We start from the raw sequence: 17,525 nt of genomic DNA, 5'->3' as shown, positions 1-17,525 counted from the left end.
ATGACCAAAGAGCAATGAAGGTATGGGAGATGAGGAGTGGATGGCAAGGCTCAGAGCATTTGCCAGCTGTGGGGTTTGAAATCAGATGCTGGAAATCGACCAGGCAGAAGAAATTGCATGATTTTTATCAGGAAAGCCACTGTTAAAATAAAAGAAAAAAAAGAAAGGACATGATTGATTGTCGTTAATAGGATGATGCTGTACCATTTCAGATAGAAAAATGCCCCGTGCAAGCATAAGCTTAGACCACCCTTTTTAGAGGGTCTGTCTCCTGTAATTGTGGCTTTCACTCTGCTAAGGTAAACTGGTTTAAAATAAAATCTGATGGCTATCAGCTTTTGAATGATCCTTTTATACTTAGTGTCAGGATGCAGCAGGCAGCACTGTGCAGTTTTCTGTTGAAGAAAATGCTCCTCACTAATATTGTTAGATAACATTAGCCAGTACTGCTGATTCTGAAGGCCCTGGGCAGATTTGATTGACATAGCAATGCACTAAGGCTGAAATCCGATTGGACAAAAAATATAGAGACCACATAAATGTAAAAGAAGCAGCTCAGTAATCAAGAGAAACGTTACAAAATTAATAGAATTAATTGTTTTGAATAAATTAATGGAGCTGGAGAGAAGAAATTTAAAGTTTAGGTTGAGAATATATGCTAGTTTTTCTGATTGATTTTAGGCCAGCAGAGAAGGCTTTGAAGGCCCTCAGCCCACCACTGATATATATATAGTTTTTTTTATTTTTATGAATTTCACCAGAAAGTGTCTTTCAAAACTTTCTGTTTTGTCAGTCTTTCTCATCTGAACCTTGAAGCGCTCATAACACCAGTAAATTTTGTATCGCGTCTGTGGAATTACAGCAATCAAATAAAACTTTGGACAGCACGATGCGTGTGATTGAAACTATTGGGTGAGCTAGCAAGTCGATGCAATAGGTAAACAAACACGTCCGCGGACAGCAGTTCGTGACAGCTGTCCCATTTCTAGCATTTTCACCGCTCAGCATTCCAGCTGTCTGATGTCATGCCGCTGAAAAGGCCAGTGTATTCATCCGCCGCCGAGGGACTATAATGACTTCTAAAACGTTTTCAAATACATTTTAGACATGCACACAGCGTTTACGTGTTTAGAATAAATCCATTTTGTTTTCATCTTCAGTGTGGAAATGATCTGAGCCTTGAAACATTAACTCTAAAAATATAGAGGCGCGGATGGAGACGAAATACACTTGTTGCTCTTCCAATCCCAGGAAGCGAAACACGCTTGGAACTTTAGTGAACTGTTGGTCCAGGAGGCATGGAGTTGTTGCGTTAGTTTAGATCTGCGGACTAACTATAGTCCAGTAAACTCTCTTAAAATCAAGTAATTGCCCTAAGACTTGCTTTCAGCGCACATCGATGACCAAATCCTCAAGGAACTGATATAGTTCGGACTTTTAAATCGCATCACTTGGCTAACGGTAACGTTAACACCTTTTTTTCCTCCCATAATATTTACCGGCGACGTCAACCTCCCGAGGGTGTCGTCTATTTGCTGGAGCAGAGTTTAGCTGGCTAGCTAACAGAAGTTAGCTGACATCATTTAAAAGAGTTTAAAACAGCGCAATGAAAGTCGGAATGAACCACTGACAACGTTAAACGTTACACATTGCTCATTCAGACATAGCTGGTTGAATTATATACTGTTGCATCGACCCTAAAATACGATGGGTTGCTGAAAAAACTATTTATTATGCAGATTGTTGATTATCGAATCACAGGTTTTGGAAGCAGTGGGGATCAGACTTTTTCCTGGGACGGGATCCAAGCGCAAGCTGTACCTATACCTAGTTCAGAAGGTGGAATACCTTTCTTTTTTTCTATTAAATGGGTTAAAACGATTAAAATTGAATGAATGAGGCGAATTTAGTTTACGCATCGCAAATGACCAAATCCTGATTTACAAAGTAGTACTTCACGTAAAGCAATGTGTCTGTCTGCCCTCTGACACCAATTTAGATGAATTTTGCTTAAAATGTTGTGTTTTTAATAGCTCTTATTTGTGTTATCATGCAGTATCTTCATAAAAGCCACACATGAGAATAACAATAATAGTAAAAAAAAAAAAAAAGTTTGTACTGGTCAGTCATTTTTCTGCCATTAGATTGTAAGCTATCCTTTTTCATTTTCCTTGAATATTTCACTTTGACATTAATAAAAAAAAATGTGTTTAACTCTTGAAAATAAATTAAGAAGTGTAAAAAAAAAATAGCAACAAAATGACTTTTGTTGATCTATTTATTTTTTTGGATAATTCGTTGTTGCTAACAAGCAAAAAAAAAAACATTGGTATAAAATAATATAAAATCAACTATAAACACATGGGATTGATTAGTTGAGTACTTTCACCAGTGAATGATGTGTACATTTCTGCTTAGTCTTTCATTGGGTATTTTGATTAAAGTGTGACTCACCCCAAAATCCAACTTTTTTCTCTTTTTTGCATATAAGCTGTGTAAACTGGCTCTATAGGGTGCTACATTATTGTCACTTTTTTTTTCTTTTACATGTATGTGAACTTGTTCACTTCTGCAGTGTATGTTTTTAAACTAGGTGCTGCTGTTCAAGTGGTGGAACGATGGCTATTGCCTATCGTCACAGGTCATTCTGTCCTCTGCTGGCTTGACAGCACAGGATTTTGGCATCATTAAGTCAGCGCCTGTAACTGATAAGATTCAGGCCCACTAGACTCCTCTAAGCCTTCCTCAACCTCTGGCAAGAGCATGGATAAAAATTCCATCTAAAAATAATCTATTAATTGACTATTAGCTGGGCACACACTCTATGATATTCTCAATCGCTGTACTCATCTACAGTTCAAACTGTAAGACGAAACTGGAGGATTTAGAACTTCACTGTACGGCCCGACGCTCTGATGCGATCTACCTGCTCATACAGTACGTCCAAAAAACGCACGTCACACTCGTCGTCTAGAGGTGGCGATGGTCGGATTCATCAACATGGAAGAAGAAGAATAAGAACTCCCTTGTTTGTACATCAGCACCTTACTAGGGTTTACTGAAATTCCAACATGTTTGATTTTCTCCAGAACCTTAAGAATCCTGATTGTGAGGGGCTTGTGACAGGCTAATCACCCCTGATTACCCCCCTGCATACTGCACGATCAGGCTGAAACTTGGCCTGAACCAGAGAATTCTCGCACGACTGGAGAATCGACCCAAAAAGGGCAAAAACTCGTACAGTTTAAACCTGGCTTAACTACTTCTGCAGGGGGTGGCTATGCACCGATGCAACAATGATGTTTAATTTTATTGGGTAGAAGAAGAAAGAAATCTCTGACCACTGGCTGGTTTCTTTGACATCCCAGTTGTTTGGAAATCCTTTCAAATCTCCATATGGCCGCTGCCTTACCCTGATTCAAACTGGGCTGGTATGATATTCTGATATTCTGGTGTGGTAACTGTAAGCGCAAATATTATGGTATTATGAGTACAGCTTGAAGTATGAATGAATGTACATAAAATGCACAGCTGAGGAAAGATTAGTCTAATCAACTCTGACAGGCTCTGATTGATGACTTGACCAGCTCACCAAGTGGTCTGCCTCAGAACTGAGGCTAAAGCTAGCCAGTTTGTTTTAAGAAAACATGATGTTACTTTTATTATATGTAGCTAACAGTGCTGCCTGGGTGAAGGTCCTGCCCTTTGCACTCTTTGCAGCAGAAGAATCTGACCACTTTCTCTCTGGCTGGATTTATTTATTGATTGATTGATTGATTGATTGACTCTATTGATCTTGTAGTGGGGAAATTTACTCATTACATCAGCTCAAATAGTCAAGGAAGAAGAAGGTGGCAAAGGAAGAAATACAGTGCGTTCACATACGACAGCTTTTTTCTTATTTTTATATTGGGATCATTATACTGGGTTATTGCACAGGGTTTGATACCCAGTGCATGCACATTGTACGTTGCACAAGTTATTGCCGTATTTCATTGTAGAGTCTGGCTGCAGCAGGGATGAATGACCAGAGGTAAGGCTCCTTTTTACAAAAAGGAGATGAAAGGCTTTCACTACACGAGCTGTTGAGCTCCTCTACAGTCTGGCGCAGAGGGTGGAAGATGTTGTCCATGATGGATATGAGCTAGGACAGCACCCTCCTCTCAGCCACTTCCTCCACTGAGTCCAGAGTGCAATCAAGGACAGAAGTGGCCTATCTCACCAGTTTGTTCAGTCTCTTTCTGTCCCGCTCTGCGCTGCCAGGGGCCCAGCCAACAACAGTGTAGAGGAGGGCTGATGCCACCACAAAGTCATAGGTTTTAAGCAGGGGCCTGCTCACTCCAAAGGACCTAAGCCTCCTCAGGAGATGGTCATATTAGCCAAAAACTTTTTCCTTATGGGGTATGACACCTGTAACCAGGCAACGCCTCACTGAAACTCAACAGCTAAATTTCAGCATAGTTTCAGCTGGAAAGGACCCTACTTGCCTCACTCTGTGCTAAATGAGGCTAACCTACTGTAGCTGCCGCTTTCCCTCATCCTGACTGCACCTTCTACTTAAATCCTGCCACTCATCCTCAGAGACTAATCTCTGGAGATAGACTAATCTTAGCCCCGCCCCTTAGGGTCTCTGAGGGGGCGCGGTATGTTTTATATGGGATGAGTTGCACACAAAGCTAAGGGCTGCTAAGCTGAGTAATAAGGAGGGGGTGTTTTTTTAACCATCCCTCTTTTTTTTCTATTATATTTATTTTCTAATATTTTTCCTCTCATGTTTCAGGTCCGACATTGACCATCCTCATGACTTGAGAGTTTCTCTGTGTTTGAGCGAACACCAGAAGGGAGTACTTCCTCTGGACGGGAAGACAACGCCACGTGTGAAACAAATAAATCATGCCCTTGCCATTTGGCTTTAAACTCAAAAGGACTCGAAGGTATACTGTTTCAAGCAAGAGCTGTCTTGTCACTCGGATTCAGCTTCTGAATGGAGAGTTTGTTGAGTTTACTCTGTCTGTGGAGAGCACTGGACAGGAATGTTTGGAGGCAGTAGCCCAGAGACTCGAGTTAAGAGAGGTATGTATGGGTTTTCATTCAATACAAATGCTGATTGTTCCTTTTAGGACTTGGTGTCTCAGCAGTAAAGTATTTTGGTTGGGCCATCCCCTGTCCACATTCTTTCTTGAACCTGGTAAAAGAAGATACAAAAAACAGCATTTAGTTTCAGAATAATTTTCCTCACTGTAACATTGGAAAGACTATTTATGTGGTCTAAATTTAATAATGGAGATCTTTAATTGGGGACAAATCATAAAACATGTTAAGAACATTTTCTTTAATTTAATTCTGCCAATAAAGATGTTCATATCATCTAACTGCAATAAATAGAAACACAAAGTGAATAAACTTCTAAAGTGTCTTTCCTTTGCAGGAGTCATAATGGATATTACACTTATATCTTAATTGTAATAAAAGGCTGACAAATGAAAAACAGTTGGGATAGGATGACCTTTTGATATTAGAACACCTAAAAGGGGGTTTAAAGGTTTCAAGATAAAAGATTTAAGAATATGATCCATGGTGGTGCTCCAATCAGATCCACTGCTTGTTTTTGCTTTCATTAGGATCTCAGTAAGAATTAGATTATGGCATTCTAACAGTCCATTGCTCCATGGGCTGTAAGCTGGAGTTGACTTACCTTTAATGATAAAGTTCTCAGCCATGTCTCACCACCATTGTCACCTGCACACTGACCAAATCATGAATAAAATGTTGTACTGTCTTAGAAGACCTCTCTGTGGTCAAAACTACCCGCACTGAAACTGTGTCCTTTTTAACAGAATTACTCAAATGCCTTTGCGCTTAATCAGCAGGTTTATGCCTATACTGTTATGAATGTTGGTTGAATTCTGTTAGTTGAACTAACCATCCTCTGCAAACAATGTTCATCTAACAATAAATCCGCATTGAGTTGCTTTAAAGAATACTTTATCTAGAATCCAGTACAAAATTTGCAATACAACTTCCTGCAGGGCCAGGGCGGCGCATTTTTTTCAATTGACACCTGAAGTTGTTTAAAACTGTCGAATTTATAAATAACTGGTTCAATTCTTTATTTTTTTTTTCTAAACCTTAAAGCATTCTAGTTTTAATTTACACTTTTTTTTATTTTATTTTTTTATTTACATAGATTACCCCTGACTGCTGTCTGTAGATATGTTTAAACACTGTTCTTTTTCTACTTGATAGTCTTCATTCTTGCCAATAAACTTTGTGGTTTACTACATCAACCATCAGGGAGGCACCAGATCAAACACCAAAACCTTCAAATGGTCAGAAGCTGCTTCCGTTGGGACAGACTTCTGATACTTTCAGGACTGACCACCCATGTGTACTGATTGTAACAATGGCTGTCCACTGCCCTGCAATCAAACTTGGGCCCGATATCCATCTTCAGTATCTTCTCCATGAAATCACTACCAGCACCATAGCATCCCCCTAATGGACTGGCATGATATATAAATAGAAAAGTGTAGCAGTGAGGACCTCCAGTCATACAGCCATCTAAACAATGCTCTAGTGGTTACAGATGGCAGTGTTGCCAGTTAAATTCTAAATTTATGAACTGACAAGCATATACATTTAAATAGCAACCCTTTCATCTATAAAACGTGTAAGATTACTTGGAGTTTAAAAATGTCCTCCAGATTAACCCAGTTCAGTGTGTACTATCTTCAGTCATGTGATTAATCAGTAATTTTTCTTTTGTTTGTGCCTTTAGATCACATATTTCAGTCTTTGGTACTACAATAAGCAGAACCAGCAGAGGTGGATCGATTTGGAGAAGGCGTTGAAGAAACAGTTGGACAAATATGGACTGGAGCCCACAGTTTATTTTGGAGTTTTGTTTCACATACCCAGTGTTACCCAACTGCAACAGGAGATCACAAGGTGAACTTCAGGAAAAAAGATAAATCACTTTTACCCTTTAAAATATAAACAATTAGAAATAATGATTCAGAGCTATCATAATGACTTTGATCCAAAGAGTTGCACAACATTTCTTGAATTTGCTTTTAATTGCAAACTGAAAACCAAATTAGCTCTTACTTTCACTTACCGTCCCTCAGATACCAGTATTACCTGCAGTTGAAGAAGGATGTTCTGGAAGGCAGGATCACATGTTCCCTGGACCAGGCTATACGTTTAGCCAGCTTAGCAGTGCAAGGTAAAAAAAAAATGATGTGCTACTTTTTTGTCAGAGATGTTAATAAAACAGTGAATTATCATCTATTGCCCACATAAAACATTTTACAGCCAGTTTTTCTGACAGTGTGCTTCTTCTGGTTTGTCGTCACTCAAGAAAGCAGTGCTTGATTTTTCCAGCATTCAAGTTTGATTACTGCAAGGCGATTCTTTATTTTTTGCTATCTGATTTAAACATCTGCAAATATTTCAGCACCAGAGCTCTAATTTAACAGTCAGCTTTGTAAGTAGCTGGTAAAACAGTAACTTTTATGGAGAGAGTAGTCCTGGTTTGATTCCTTATAGAGTATCTGGATGTTGATGATTCTTTAATTAGTCCGGTTTATCACGTTCTTCCGCTTGCTGCTATGTTTCTTCACTGTACAAAAGTTTTTTTTTTTTTTTTTTTGGTTTACCATGCTGTCTGGAGTGGAAATCCGTCAGTTAAGCTCTCTAGCACTACTCATGTCTGGGAAACTGAATATAGCAGTGACTGTTTTTAGAAAATAATTGAAACTGCTTCAGTTTAGGACTAATATGGTTTCAGACAGTGCAGGACAAATAGATTATTTTTTTTTTTTTTTTAATAATACATGAATCATGCATCATACTATACTGTAGTTCCGTATGTTTTTTTTTTTATTGTTGGAAATGTAAAGTTTGTTGTGAGGGAATTAATTCCTGAGCGAATGGCCTCTGCTATGCATCTGCTCAACAACAGTGACCCTTTTTTTTCTCCCCACAGCTGATTTTGGGGACTTCAATCGATATGACTCACAGGATTTTCTTCAGAAATTTGCACTCTTCCCAATTGTAAGCATCTAGTTTTTAACGTTCAACACATATTAGGAAAGTTGTTTTCTGTTTAAAGCTTTAATTGCATCAAACCTAAATGTGTATTTGCAGGACTGGATTCAGGATGAAAGGGTGTTGGAGGAGGCCACTCAAAAAGTGGCAGTTCTCTATCAGTCGTACAGGTGAGCTTGTTTTATAGCAATCTCTCTTCTTCTGTGCTTGGATGAAAAAATCCAGAGACCATCAGGTTGATTATCTCAAACTCAGGAGAAGCTGTTGAGAACCCAGACAAAGCCTGCATTAATCATTGAACTTTATTTCATCTACTGCAGTTTCAAGAGCTTTTCCCCTCTGTAGCTCTGGCTTTGTACACTTCAAACGATAAGAGGTTGACTCTAGTCACAGTGCTGTTACAGTTGCATCAGTGCATGTTATTTTTGTGCTATTATGGAGTTTTCATATTATTGTCATCTCTGCTTTGCTCTATTCAGAGGTTTGTCAGCTCCAGAGGCAGAAATGTTGTACATGCAGGAGGTTGAAAAGATGGAAGGTTATGGCCAGGAGAGCTATCAAGCCAAGGTGGGTCTGCAGCATCAATCCTACTGATCTGAGCCCATTGGATTTAACACATTTGATTGGTAGAATGCAGAAAGGTGTGACTTAAGCCATTTATTTTCTCCCTTTTCTTGAGCAGGACAACACAGGCATAGATGTTACTCTGGGTTCCTGCCTTGATGGAATCTTTGTCAAATATAAAAATGGACGTTCCCCTCTATTATACAGGTAACTTTTTAAAGATAAGTCTGTTTTTTACATTTTGTAAAAATGTTCTTAAAAAGATTAGAATGAAAAATGAAGTTGCATGATATTCTTTCCTATTAGTACACATGCAATGAAAAATAACAATTATTATTGGTAGGTTTTGAAGGTTCAGTCTATAAATTTCTTTTACTACAATACCAGACATAAAAGGGCTGGACTGGTTGGATGTTTGTATGAATCATAAAGTTTGTGCAGCACACGCCTTCATCCACCTGTAAGCCTTTCAAAAATAATAGATTTTGCTGGACAAAGAAATGCTCAGATGCAGAATATCTAGCACAACTTCACCAATTCCAAGGTGCATGAAGAGGGTCAATGAACTGGTGAGGAAAAAACGAAAGTTACGACTCTGGCAGTCGTGCAGGATTCATAGCACCGTAACTTTTGGTCTATTTAATCCCTACTGACCGCAGGAGGGCGGTGCTGAAAGCACTGAATGACTAATACCAAAAATGTCACAAGGAATCCTGACCACATATTTCACTAAGAGGGCCCAGTCGAACCTCTTAAAAGAACCTGGCCCAGAGGATGAGGGGAAGACAAATTTATGCTTAGGTCCTCAGGAAGCAGACTTCTACCGCGAGTGGTACGAGACAGAACGACAGCGAGAAAGAAGGACATTGCGAGCGCAAGACAGCTGGTGTGACACCCTCATTATGGAAAACAAACGTACTGGTAGAAATAATAAATAGGAGCTTCTCCAAACAGTTGCCTCTTTCCCGACAATCCTCTCTGAGCACGAACCATATTGTTATTAAACATGAAAAACCTGTGGCTTATAGTCCGGTGCGGCTTGTATATTTACAAATCATGCAATTTAGCTTCTGCGGCTTATATTCAGGTGTGGCTAATAGTCCGAAAATTACGGTAAACCCATTTAATGCTGTTTCCCTTTCACTCGTTTTAATTGCATGAAGCCAACAGGGAAATGACAGATAACAGGGAGACATGAAACAGAAAACATTGTTTGTTAGCTCAGAGATTATGTGAGATATATTCTAAGAATATGTGTCCTCAGGCCAGAATTATTAAGTTATGAATTTAATTAGTGCATCTTTTGTTTTTATTTTTGGAAAAAGTCGAGCATTGTTTTGGTTTAAGAACATTCACCATCTTTTTCCCTGTTTTTTTATCCTCCTTTTCAGGTGGCACGAAATTAATAACATGAGTCACAATAGGTCCTTCTTTGGCCTGGAGCTCAGCAACAGAGAGGAGAGTGTTCAGTTCCAGACTGTAAGTCTCACATTTTTGTGTTTAATTTGATTTTTCTTAACTGCACATTTTAATTCTTGATGGATTTCAACCATCGCTAATCGGAATATCTCTTTGTGAGTGCAACATTTTGAATGTATTTTTTTAGCCTGTCATTACCCAAAACGATGTAGGAATATATAAACTCTCTTGCAAAAGTATTCACATTCCTCAAACCTTTTCTTATTTAGTCGCTTCACAATCAAACACCTCGATATGTTTTTTTGGGATTTCATGGCGAAGAAAAACATAAAACATTAAATTCTGTACATATCAAAGTGGGGTATGCATTCACATTCAGTCCACTGAACTCTGTTACCAACCCAAAATAAATTCAGTTGCTACCCATCGCTTTTAGAATTCACCTAATTATATTAGCAATTGAAGTCCATCTGTTTCTAATTTAATCTCAGTTGAAATAGAGCTGTTCTGTGAAGGCTTCAGAGGTTTGAACAACAACATACCAAGGAACATGCCAAATAGGTCAGGGATCATTTTGGTTAGAACAGACAAAACGTGCAAAGGTTAAAGGAGTATAAATACTTCTGCAATGCTCTATTTTAATTAAACATAACTCAGTAGGTATACCTCTGTACATTTTCTCTTGCAGCTTTATATGTTTTTTTTTTTTCTTTCTGTATTTGTAGGAAGACATGGAAACTTCTAAATATGTATGCCGGATGTGTCTGGCCAGACTCAAGTTTTATAAGATCAACAAGAGTAACCTGTGAGTGCTATGCTGCATGTCTAGCCTAGTTCCTGTCTCTTTGTTCCTTACTGTCTCCTGTGTGCCTCTTCTTTGCTGTTACCTCATGTCTTTCCACTTTTCCTCTCTCTTTAGAGAGGAATGTGTCCCCCTGCCTTCTGAGGGCTCCCAGAAGTCCCTTCTAACTCTATCATTTCCTCGTTTTCCAATGCTTTCTCGTACATCACTGCCTTCAGATAAGGGGTGAGCAACACTGCCACCCACTCCCTGTGTGATCACACAGGTTAGCTTCTCGAGGCCAACAAAATAAACGCTTTGTAGTTACTGTGGGCTTTGTAAAAGCCTTCTGTATCGCCTAAAGTGTTGAGACCACTGTAAATCGGTAAATCTCGGCATGCATTTGTATGCAGACTGCTTCTGTGAATTTAAGAATGGTTCCATGATAGGATGCCTCATATTAAGAAAGTATATTTGCTATATATTTAACAGTCAATTGGTTGTGTTTTTTTTTTTTTTTATTTGTTTATTTTATAAACAAATTGAAGCAATCAAGAACAAGGGTAACTGAGCCATGGAATGATTAGCTGTAAAGAAAAAAAGTCTAATAACTCAAGAACAGTACATAGAGCTTCATTATCTGAATTTCCAATAAATGTCAAATTGCACAAATTGTAATTAGGAAAAAAAAAATAGCTAAATGGAAATACTGGCATTTATAATAAACATTTTACAGTCTCATTGGGTGGTTTTTCTGTTGCATTAAAAGGATTATACACTTTTTTGCACCACAAGAGTCACCTGACCTGCAGCTGAACCTGCCTTGTAAAAGGACGAAGAAGACTGGAAGTAATTGGAGGATGTTGGTGGGGCATATTTGCATTCCTCAGGACACCTAAGTATATTTTACATTCAGTTCATGACAATCAGTGCGATGAGCACAGAGCCTTGGCTGAAATATGGATAAACATCACATGTTTACATCCGCTGCCGCCATGTTGTTTATAAGATTTATCTCGTGAACAAACATATTCACACTCAATGTATTCTTTAATAGAAATGCAGTAGTTGCAAAAACTTGCATTTTTGAATTCAGCAGAATATCGATGTAGTTCTGCACACATTTGTAATGAAAACTCAACTATTGATGGGCTTTCCATGGTCAGAGAGATGCATTCAGGTGTTTAAGTGCAAGTCAAAGTGCTAAATTCATGGTGTGAATTATAGAAAAATTTCAGCTGGCCGATTCATCGGTCTATTTCTGCTTTGAGCCCCATAATTTAATTTAGATCTTAATTTCCCTTTGGTTTTAATAAAGTATTTTTGAATTAAATTATATTGAAAACTTCTAATGCCTGATTCCTTCATCTGTTTCATGCATGATATTCTAACCCATCTCATTCTTCTTTCTATCACTATAAAAGTGGGGGATGCTGCATTTAATGTCACATTTTCTATTAGTTATAGTAATTAAATCCAAGTTTTCTGACGCAGTGCTTTATGTGCTCTGATCAATGAGAAAAAGATGGTTTTAACACATTTTTGAGTGAGAAAGTCTACCTCAAAATGGCATCTGTGCAGACAGATTTTACTATGATCCTACTAAAATACTCTGTTCTTGTTCGGAGTGACAAATATTTACGTTCGGGGGGAGGATTGAAAATGGTTTTATTATCAGATCCAAGTGGCAAAGAAATGTGTCCACGTTTAATAAATGGGACATAGATTAAGTTAATTTATTTGATTTTGACTTATTGAGTTTCAGTTATCTGATTTATATACATAGGTATAACGTATATTTCAAGCTGCATTTTAAATTTCTCAGAAGTAAAATGTTACAATATATTGCTGGGTCCCAATATTGCAATGTTGTATCATAATGAAATACGCATCATATTCTGAAGTCTTAACTAATACCCACCGCTTTTATAATCTGCACTTTACATTGCAATTTGTAATGTTCTTAAGGCATTAAAACTGGTGCACAGAGTGTTTAATAATAACCAATAAAGAATTATCTTTTATTCAACAAAATAATTGCCTCTTTTTGGCCTAATTTTTCCATTTAGTGTAAACAGTCTTTTTAAACAACCCATGCCTTCTCCAAGAAAAGTTCAGCCTCAGGATTTTTTCTTTTTTTTTCTTTAAGCCTGCATATTTATTAGGAATACAATTAAAATGTATTTAGCATTGAATTTTGTCTAAAGGCAACTGTCTCAATACTTTTGGCCTTACAGAGTTACATATGAATAGTGCCTCAGTTACATAACTCAAGCAGAGTTTTTATGCTAATTATTAGACTACAGGCCAGGCAGGTTCCTGGTGATCTTAAGAAAAAAAATAAGGTTAACTTGAAGACGTCACATTTTTTACTGCCAGTTATTTCTTAGTAAGTTGTATTTATTTATTTATTTATTTATTTTTCTTAGCCAAACTCCACCAACGGGGGTCAACCAGGTCAGACGAAGATCTTCAACAAGACTCTCTCTGGTAACATCTCTCTTTATCCTCAACATTACATTCCAATACAGCTTATAAAAAAATACCATTTGTATTTATTTTGTCTTAGATATAAAAAAAACCCCATGACTATAAATATTAGTAAGCATAAGAGTTGTGAAATCTGTTTTGGTTTCTTTCTAGCAAAAGCCACAGGCCTATATGATGCCTCCTTCTCAGATGCACTACAATGGCCATTTCACTGAGCCTTACACATCATCACAAGGTAACCACTGACTAGAAATTTGGTTTCAGCTGAAATCTTAAATATGACTGCATTCAAACTGCCTCTAACTTTGGATGTTTTCTCGCTCTTGTAGATAACCTGTATGTTAACAATGGTTATTACTACCACTCTCAGACCAGCCTGGACCGCTCTCCTATGGAATACAGCAGCGGAGGGCGTCTCCGTAACGGCAGCGTATACAGCGCCCACAGCACCAGCTCTCTGAATAATCCCCAGCACCACCTACAGCCTTCTCCTATGTCCTCCAACCCCTCCATTACTAGTGACATCACCAGACCAGATTACGTTCCCTCTCATCGCCACAGCGCCCTCATCCCACCGTCTTATCGCGCCACTCCTGATTATGAGACAGTGATGAGGCAGAAGAACAGAGGGATAGGGGGAGGAATGGTTTTGTCTCAAGAACATCGGCAGAGCCACTCCATGAGGAATTTGAACATCGGGAGCTCGTACGCATACAGCAGACCAGACCCGCTGGTTTACAGCCAACCAGAAATCAGAGTGGAATATGGTGGAACGTCCCAACATCACCAGTATCCCTTTCATCTTGGCTCCAGCTTCCACAGCCCCTCTCCGTACCCCTACCCCGCAGAGCGAAGACCCGTCGTTGGAGCCGTCAGTGTCCCAGAACTCACAAATGTTCAGCTGCAACAGGCGCAGGAGTATCCAGCCCCTAACATAATGAGAACTCAGGTCTACCGGCCTCCACCTCCTTACCCATATGCTCATCCACGTCCTGCTAACAGCACTCCTGATCTGTCTCGTCATCTCTATGTCAGCAGCAGCAATCCAGACCTGATAATCACAAGACGTGTTCATCACTCGGTTCAGACCTTCCAGGAAGACAGCCTGCCTGTTGCCCACTCTTTACAGGAGGTGTCTGAACCTCTTTTCAGCGGACCCCCACATCGACAGCCATACCATGCTCAAAAACGAAACTCCATTGAGATCGCTGGTTTGGCTCACAGTCTGGAGGCAGTGAGAGTCAAAGAGAGAACTTTGTCCTCATCAGGAGCAGAAGTAGCAACCCCTCCTCCTGTGGTGCATGCTGGTCAATCCCAGGGGTCCCAGCTAAACATGTTTTTAGAACATACCAAAACAAACGAGAGGGGAGAGATAAAAGAGGGAGCACAGTATGGACACAAAAAGTCCCTATCTGATGCAACAATGCTGGTTCATAGCAGCGGAGAAGATGAAGAGTTGGAGGATGATGGTGGACGTCACACTCCTCTTTCACAGGAAGCAGTGTCAGGGATTATTCCGGAACAGCCGTCACAGCAGCATCGCAGCCTGACGTCTTTGACCGCACAGCAACAGATTCTGAAAGAACCACCTCCTGCATACCCCATAGGGTCTGCCCTGGACCCCTCTATAACCAGCTCCTTGGTCTATAAAGTTCACCCCCGCATCCACAAAGGAGAGCCGCTTTACCTGCTGTCAGATTTAAGGCAACCTGAAATTATGCCATCTGTGTCAGAGGGGGACGGGAGCGAGCATGACAATCAAAAGCCCAAGAAGGACTTTGGCAAGGGGCCTGGGTTTGCTGTTCCTGCTGGAGGTGAAACGCTGGAGGGTTTACCTCCGCCGGTGAGATTCTTTTTACAAACTGTTTATGCTTTGGAGCATGAGAGTATGGTAAAAATAGGAAGAAAAAGCATAGAAATACTTAGTTTATTATGTATCCTAGTTCCCATGACAATAATCACTTGCAAATGGGTTTTGTGTTCCATTTTTATACCACAACGTTCTAATCGCAGTCGGCTTATTCTGCACCTGTAGAAACTTGAAAACTTAATTCCTATCTGCGCCATATGCTCTTTGAAACTCAACATGCACCTGTGTACTGCCTGAAGGTTGCAGAGCTAATAAAACAGTTCAGATAGCAAGAGGTTTAATACATGCTTTAAGCCCGTGTCACTCCGGTTGCGTCTGACTTTTTAATCTGACTGCTCACCTCCGACTACACGGGGTGAGCAGATTTCGATCTGTACAGTTTTTTTTCCTCTTCCATCTCAGTGCATCACTAAATTTCAAAATGTTTCACATATGATTGGGGCACATTATGAAAAGTTTTTGAAAAAAAATTTAGCTTCAAAGAAAAGCCCCACTTCATGAGCCTGTGCAGAAACCACAACAGAGAATTTTTATAGTTCTATATTAAACTTATTAAACTATGGTTTAAGAAAAGGAAAACACCATTGTGGGGCAGTTTATAAAGGCAGGTGATTCTTGGGGAGAAATCTTTGTAGTTTGTTGAATTTTTATTTTATTTTTATAGGGTTTTTTTTTTTGTCTTCCTGAACTTCTACAATGGGCCCTGATCAATCGGCCCAGATTTTCTCCATTTTGGGAGATCGGTTATCAACCGATACTTAGATGTTAGAACCAATCTTTTCCACCAATCTAAACTGATCTACCTCCGTAAAGGTCTAAAACCACCCATTGCCAATGCCTTAAACTTTAATTTATATTTGACAGTAGTTATTTCAAAGGTTTTTTTTCAGTAATATTAGATTGAAATATCTTGTGTCTTGTGAACTAATAACGGCTGAGAATATCAGTTCTAAAAATAATTCTGTATCGGCCAAAATTGGAATCGGCATGTCAGGCTTTTTAAGGATCGGGAACCATTGATAAGCCGGAAACCTGTAATCGGTGCACCCCTACAGAAAACTTTTAAAATAATCATAACTATTGAGTTTTGGCATGAAAGATTTGATGCATGTTGTCTTTTTTTTTTTTTTTTTTTTATGAAATCCTTTTCAGTCCCAATTAAAACATCCATAAGTATTTTTATAACTTATAGCTGAGAAACAGAAATATCAAGTCCTGCAAGCCAGGATGTCAAATTTGTCTTACGAGAAGATGTTTCCTCTAAGCATTCAAAAGTTAAGGTCTTGGCAACCAGGTAATAGAACAACTAAAGCTGGCATGCCAAAAATGAAGCCAAGTGAGTTATTGTATAGAATGAATGGTTTGTTTCCAGGCAGTCAGCTGCTATAAACACCTAAACACTTGCTGGAGTTTAATTAATGCTGCATTGTTCTGATATTTGTAAATCATACATGTTAACTTCTTATTATATCTTTTAAAAATCCACCAAATTGACCTATAGAGAGACACAGAGAGAGAAAAACAAGATTGGAAGTCTTTTCACCTGCAGTTGATGACCGTAACAGTTTCAGGTTGACAGTTTGTGGAGGAATGCTGTTGTTTCCTTGCTAAACCGGAAAGGTGACATTGTTCCCGAAATGTCAGCAAGCATGCGCTGTCCCTCCCCTCACCTGGCCAGTCGCCATTTGTCTTGAGCTGCTGCGCATTTACCTTGATCTTTTCTCTGTCTGCTTGGTCACACCAGGGGATGAAGAAAGGGTTTAGGTCAGAGGTGAGGAAAATGGGCCCTCTGAAGCTCGCCCGTCACAATGGCCTGTCGGTGTCCAGGAAAGTGGTGCAGAGCGAGGTCAAAGATGAGCCAGAACAACCGTCCAACCAGGAGAAAGTAAGACCCTTCAGCTTTCAGGGCTTTGCTCTTTAAAAACCTAAGAGCTAAATGTTCCTCTAAGATGAAAATGCTGATCAGCAGCAGCTGCAGGTTTTGTTTGTGTTCATGAACTTGGATTGGAAAGGAGATTGTTTCTGGAATAAGTAAAAAATATTAACTTGAATTATTTTAAACAACATTTGTTTCTGAAGATCTCTAAATAGTGCTGTTTCTTGATGAAATCATCTGGATTTTTAAAGTCCTCAAAATTTAACAGTAATAAACAGGTTTGAAGGTCATCGTTGTTTGACTTGATTACAAAACAGCTGTTTTGCCTTTTTTGTCTGATCAACAACTTAAGAAAAAGATTATTTATAATAATTATGTGTGTGTATATATAAATATATATATATATATATATTTTACCTTTAACGCTTTAATTCTGTAAAACATATTTTTTTAATATGAGGAACCTTTTGCTATCC

General features: G+C 39.0%; 1 protein-coding gene across 2 annotated transcripts in view; it reads left to right on the top strand.

Moving 5' to 3' along the window:
- Window positions 1–1,263: 1,263 nt before the first annotated feature.
- ptpn21 (protein tyrosine phosphatase, non-receptor type 21) overlaps window positions 1,264–17,525 on the top strand; it is a 25,342-nt gene continuing 9,080 nt past the window's right edge. Inside the window, exons 1-15 of one of the 2 annotated variants that reach the window (XM_015390548.1) lie at window positions 1,264–1,461; window positions 4,781–5,073; window positions 6,779–6,948; window positions 7,128–7,225; window positions 7,988–8,055; window positions 8,149–8,219; window positions 8,529–8,616; window positions 8,732–8,820; window positions 10,005–10,092; window positions 10,758–10,837; window positions 10,952–11,059; window positions 13,243–13,303; window positions 13,457–13,538; window positions 13,633–15,146; window positions 16,918–17,058. In XM_015390548.1, the coding sequence (XP_015246034.1) occupies window positions 4,894–5,073; window positions 6,779–6,948; window positions 7,128–7,225; window positions 7,988–8,055; window positions 8,149–8,219; window positions 8,529–8,616; window positions 8,732–8,820; window positions 10,005–10,092; window positions 10,758–10,837; window positions 10,952–11,059; window positions 13,243–13,303; window positions 13,457–13,538; window positions 13,633–15,146; window positions 16,918–17,058 (2,838 nt within the window). In that variant the 5' untranslated portion in view covers window positions 1,264–1,461; window positions 4,781–4,893. The remainder of the gene's footprint in view (window positions 1,462–4,780; window positions 5,074–6,778; window positions 6,949–7,127; window positions 7,226–7,987; window positions 8,056–8,148; window positions 8,220–8,528; window positions 8,617–8,731; window positions 8,821–10,004; window positions 10,093–10,757; window positions 10,838–10,951; window positions 11,060–13,242; window positions 13,304–13,456; window positions 13,539–13,632; window positions 15,147–16,917; window positions 17,059–17,525) is intronic. The other variant, XM_015390556.1, reaches the window with a different exon arrangement.

The sequence above is a fragment of the Cyprinodon variegatus genome, unplaced genomic scaffold (genome assembly GCF_000732505.1).
Source record: "Cyprinodon variegatus isolate N-32 unplaced genomic scaffold, C_variegatus-1.0 Scaffold21, whole genome shotgun sequence".
Taxonomy (NCBI): Eukaryota; Metazoa; Chordata; class Actinopteri; order Cyprinodontiformes; family Cyprinodontidae; genus Cyprinodon; species Cyprinodon variegatus.
The sequence above is the reverse complement of the archived record's forward strand: the minus strand, read 5'-3'. Positions and strand labels throughout refer to the sequence as shown.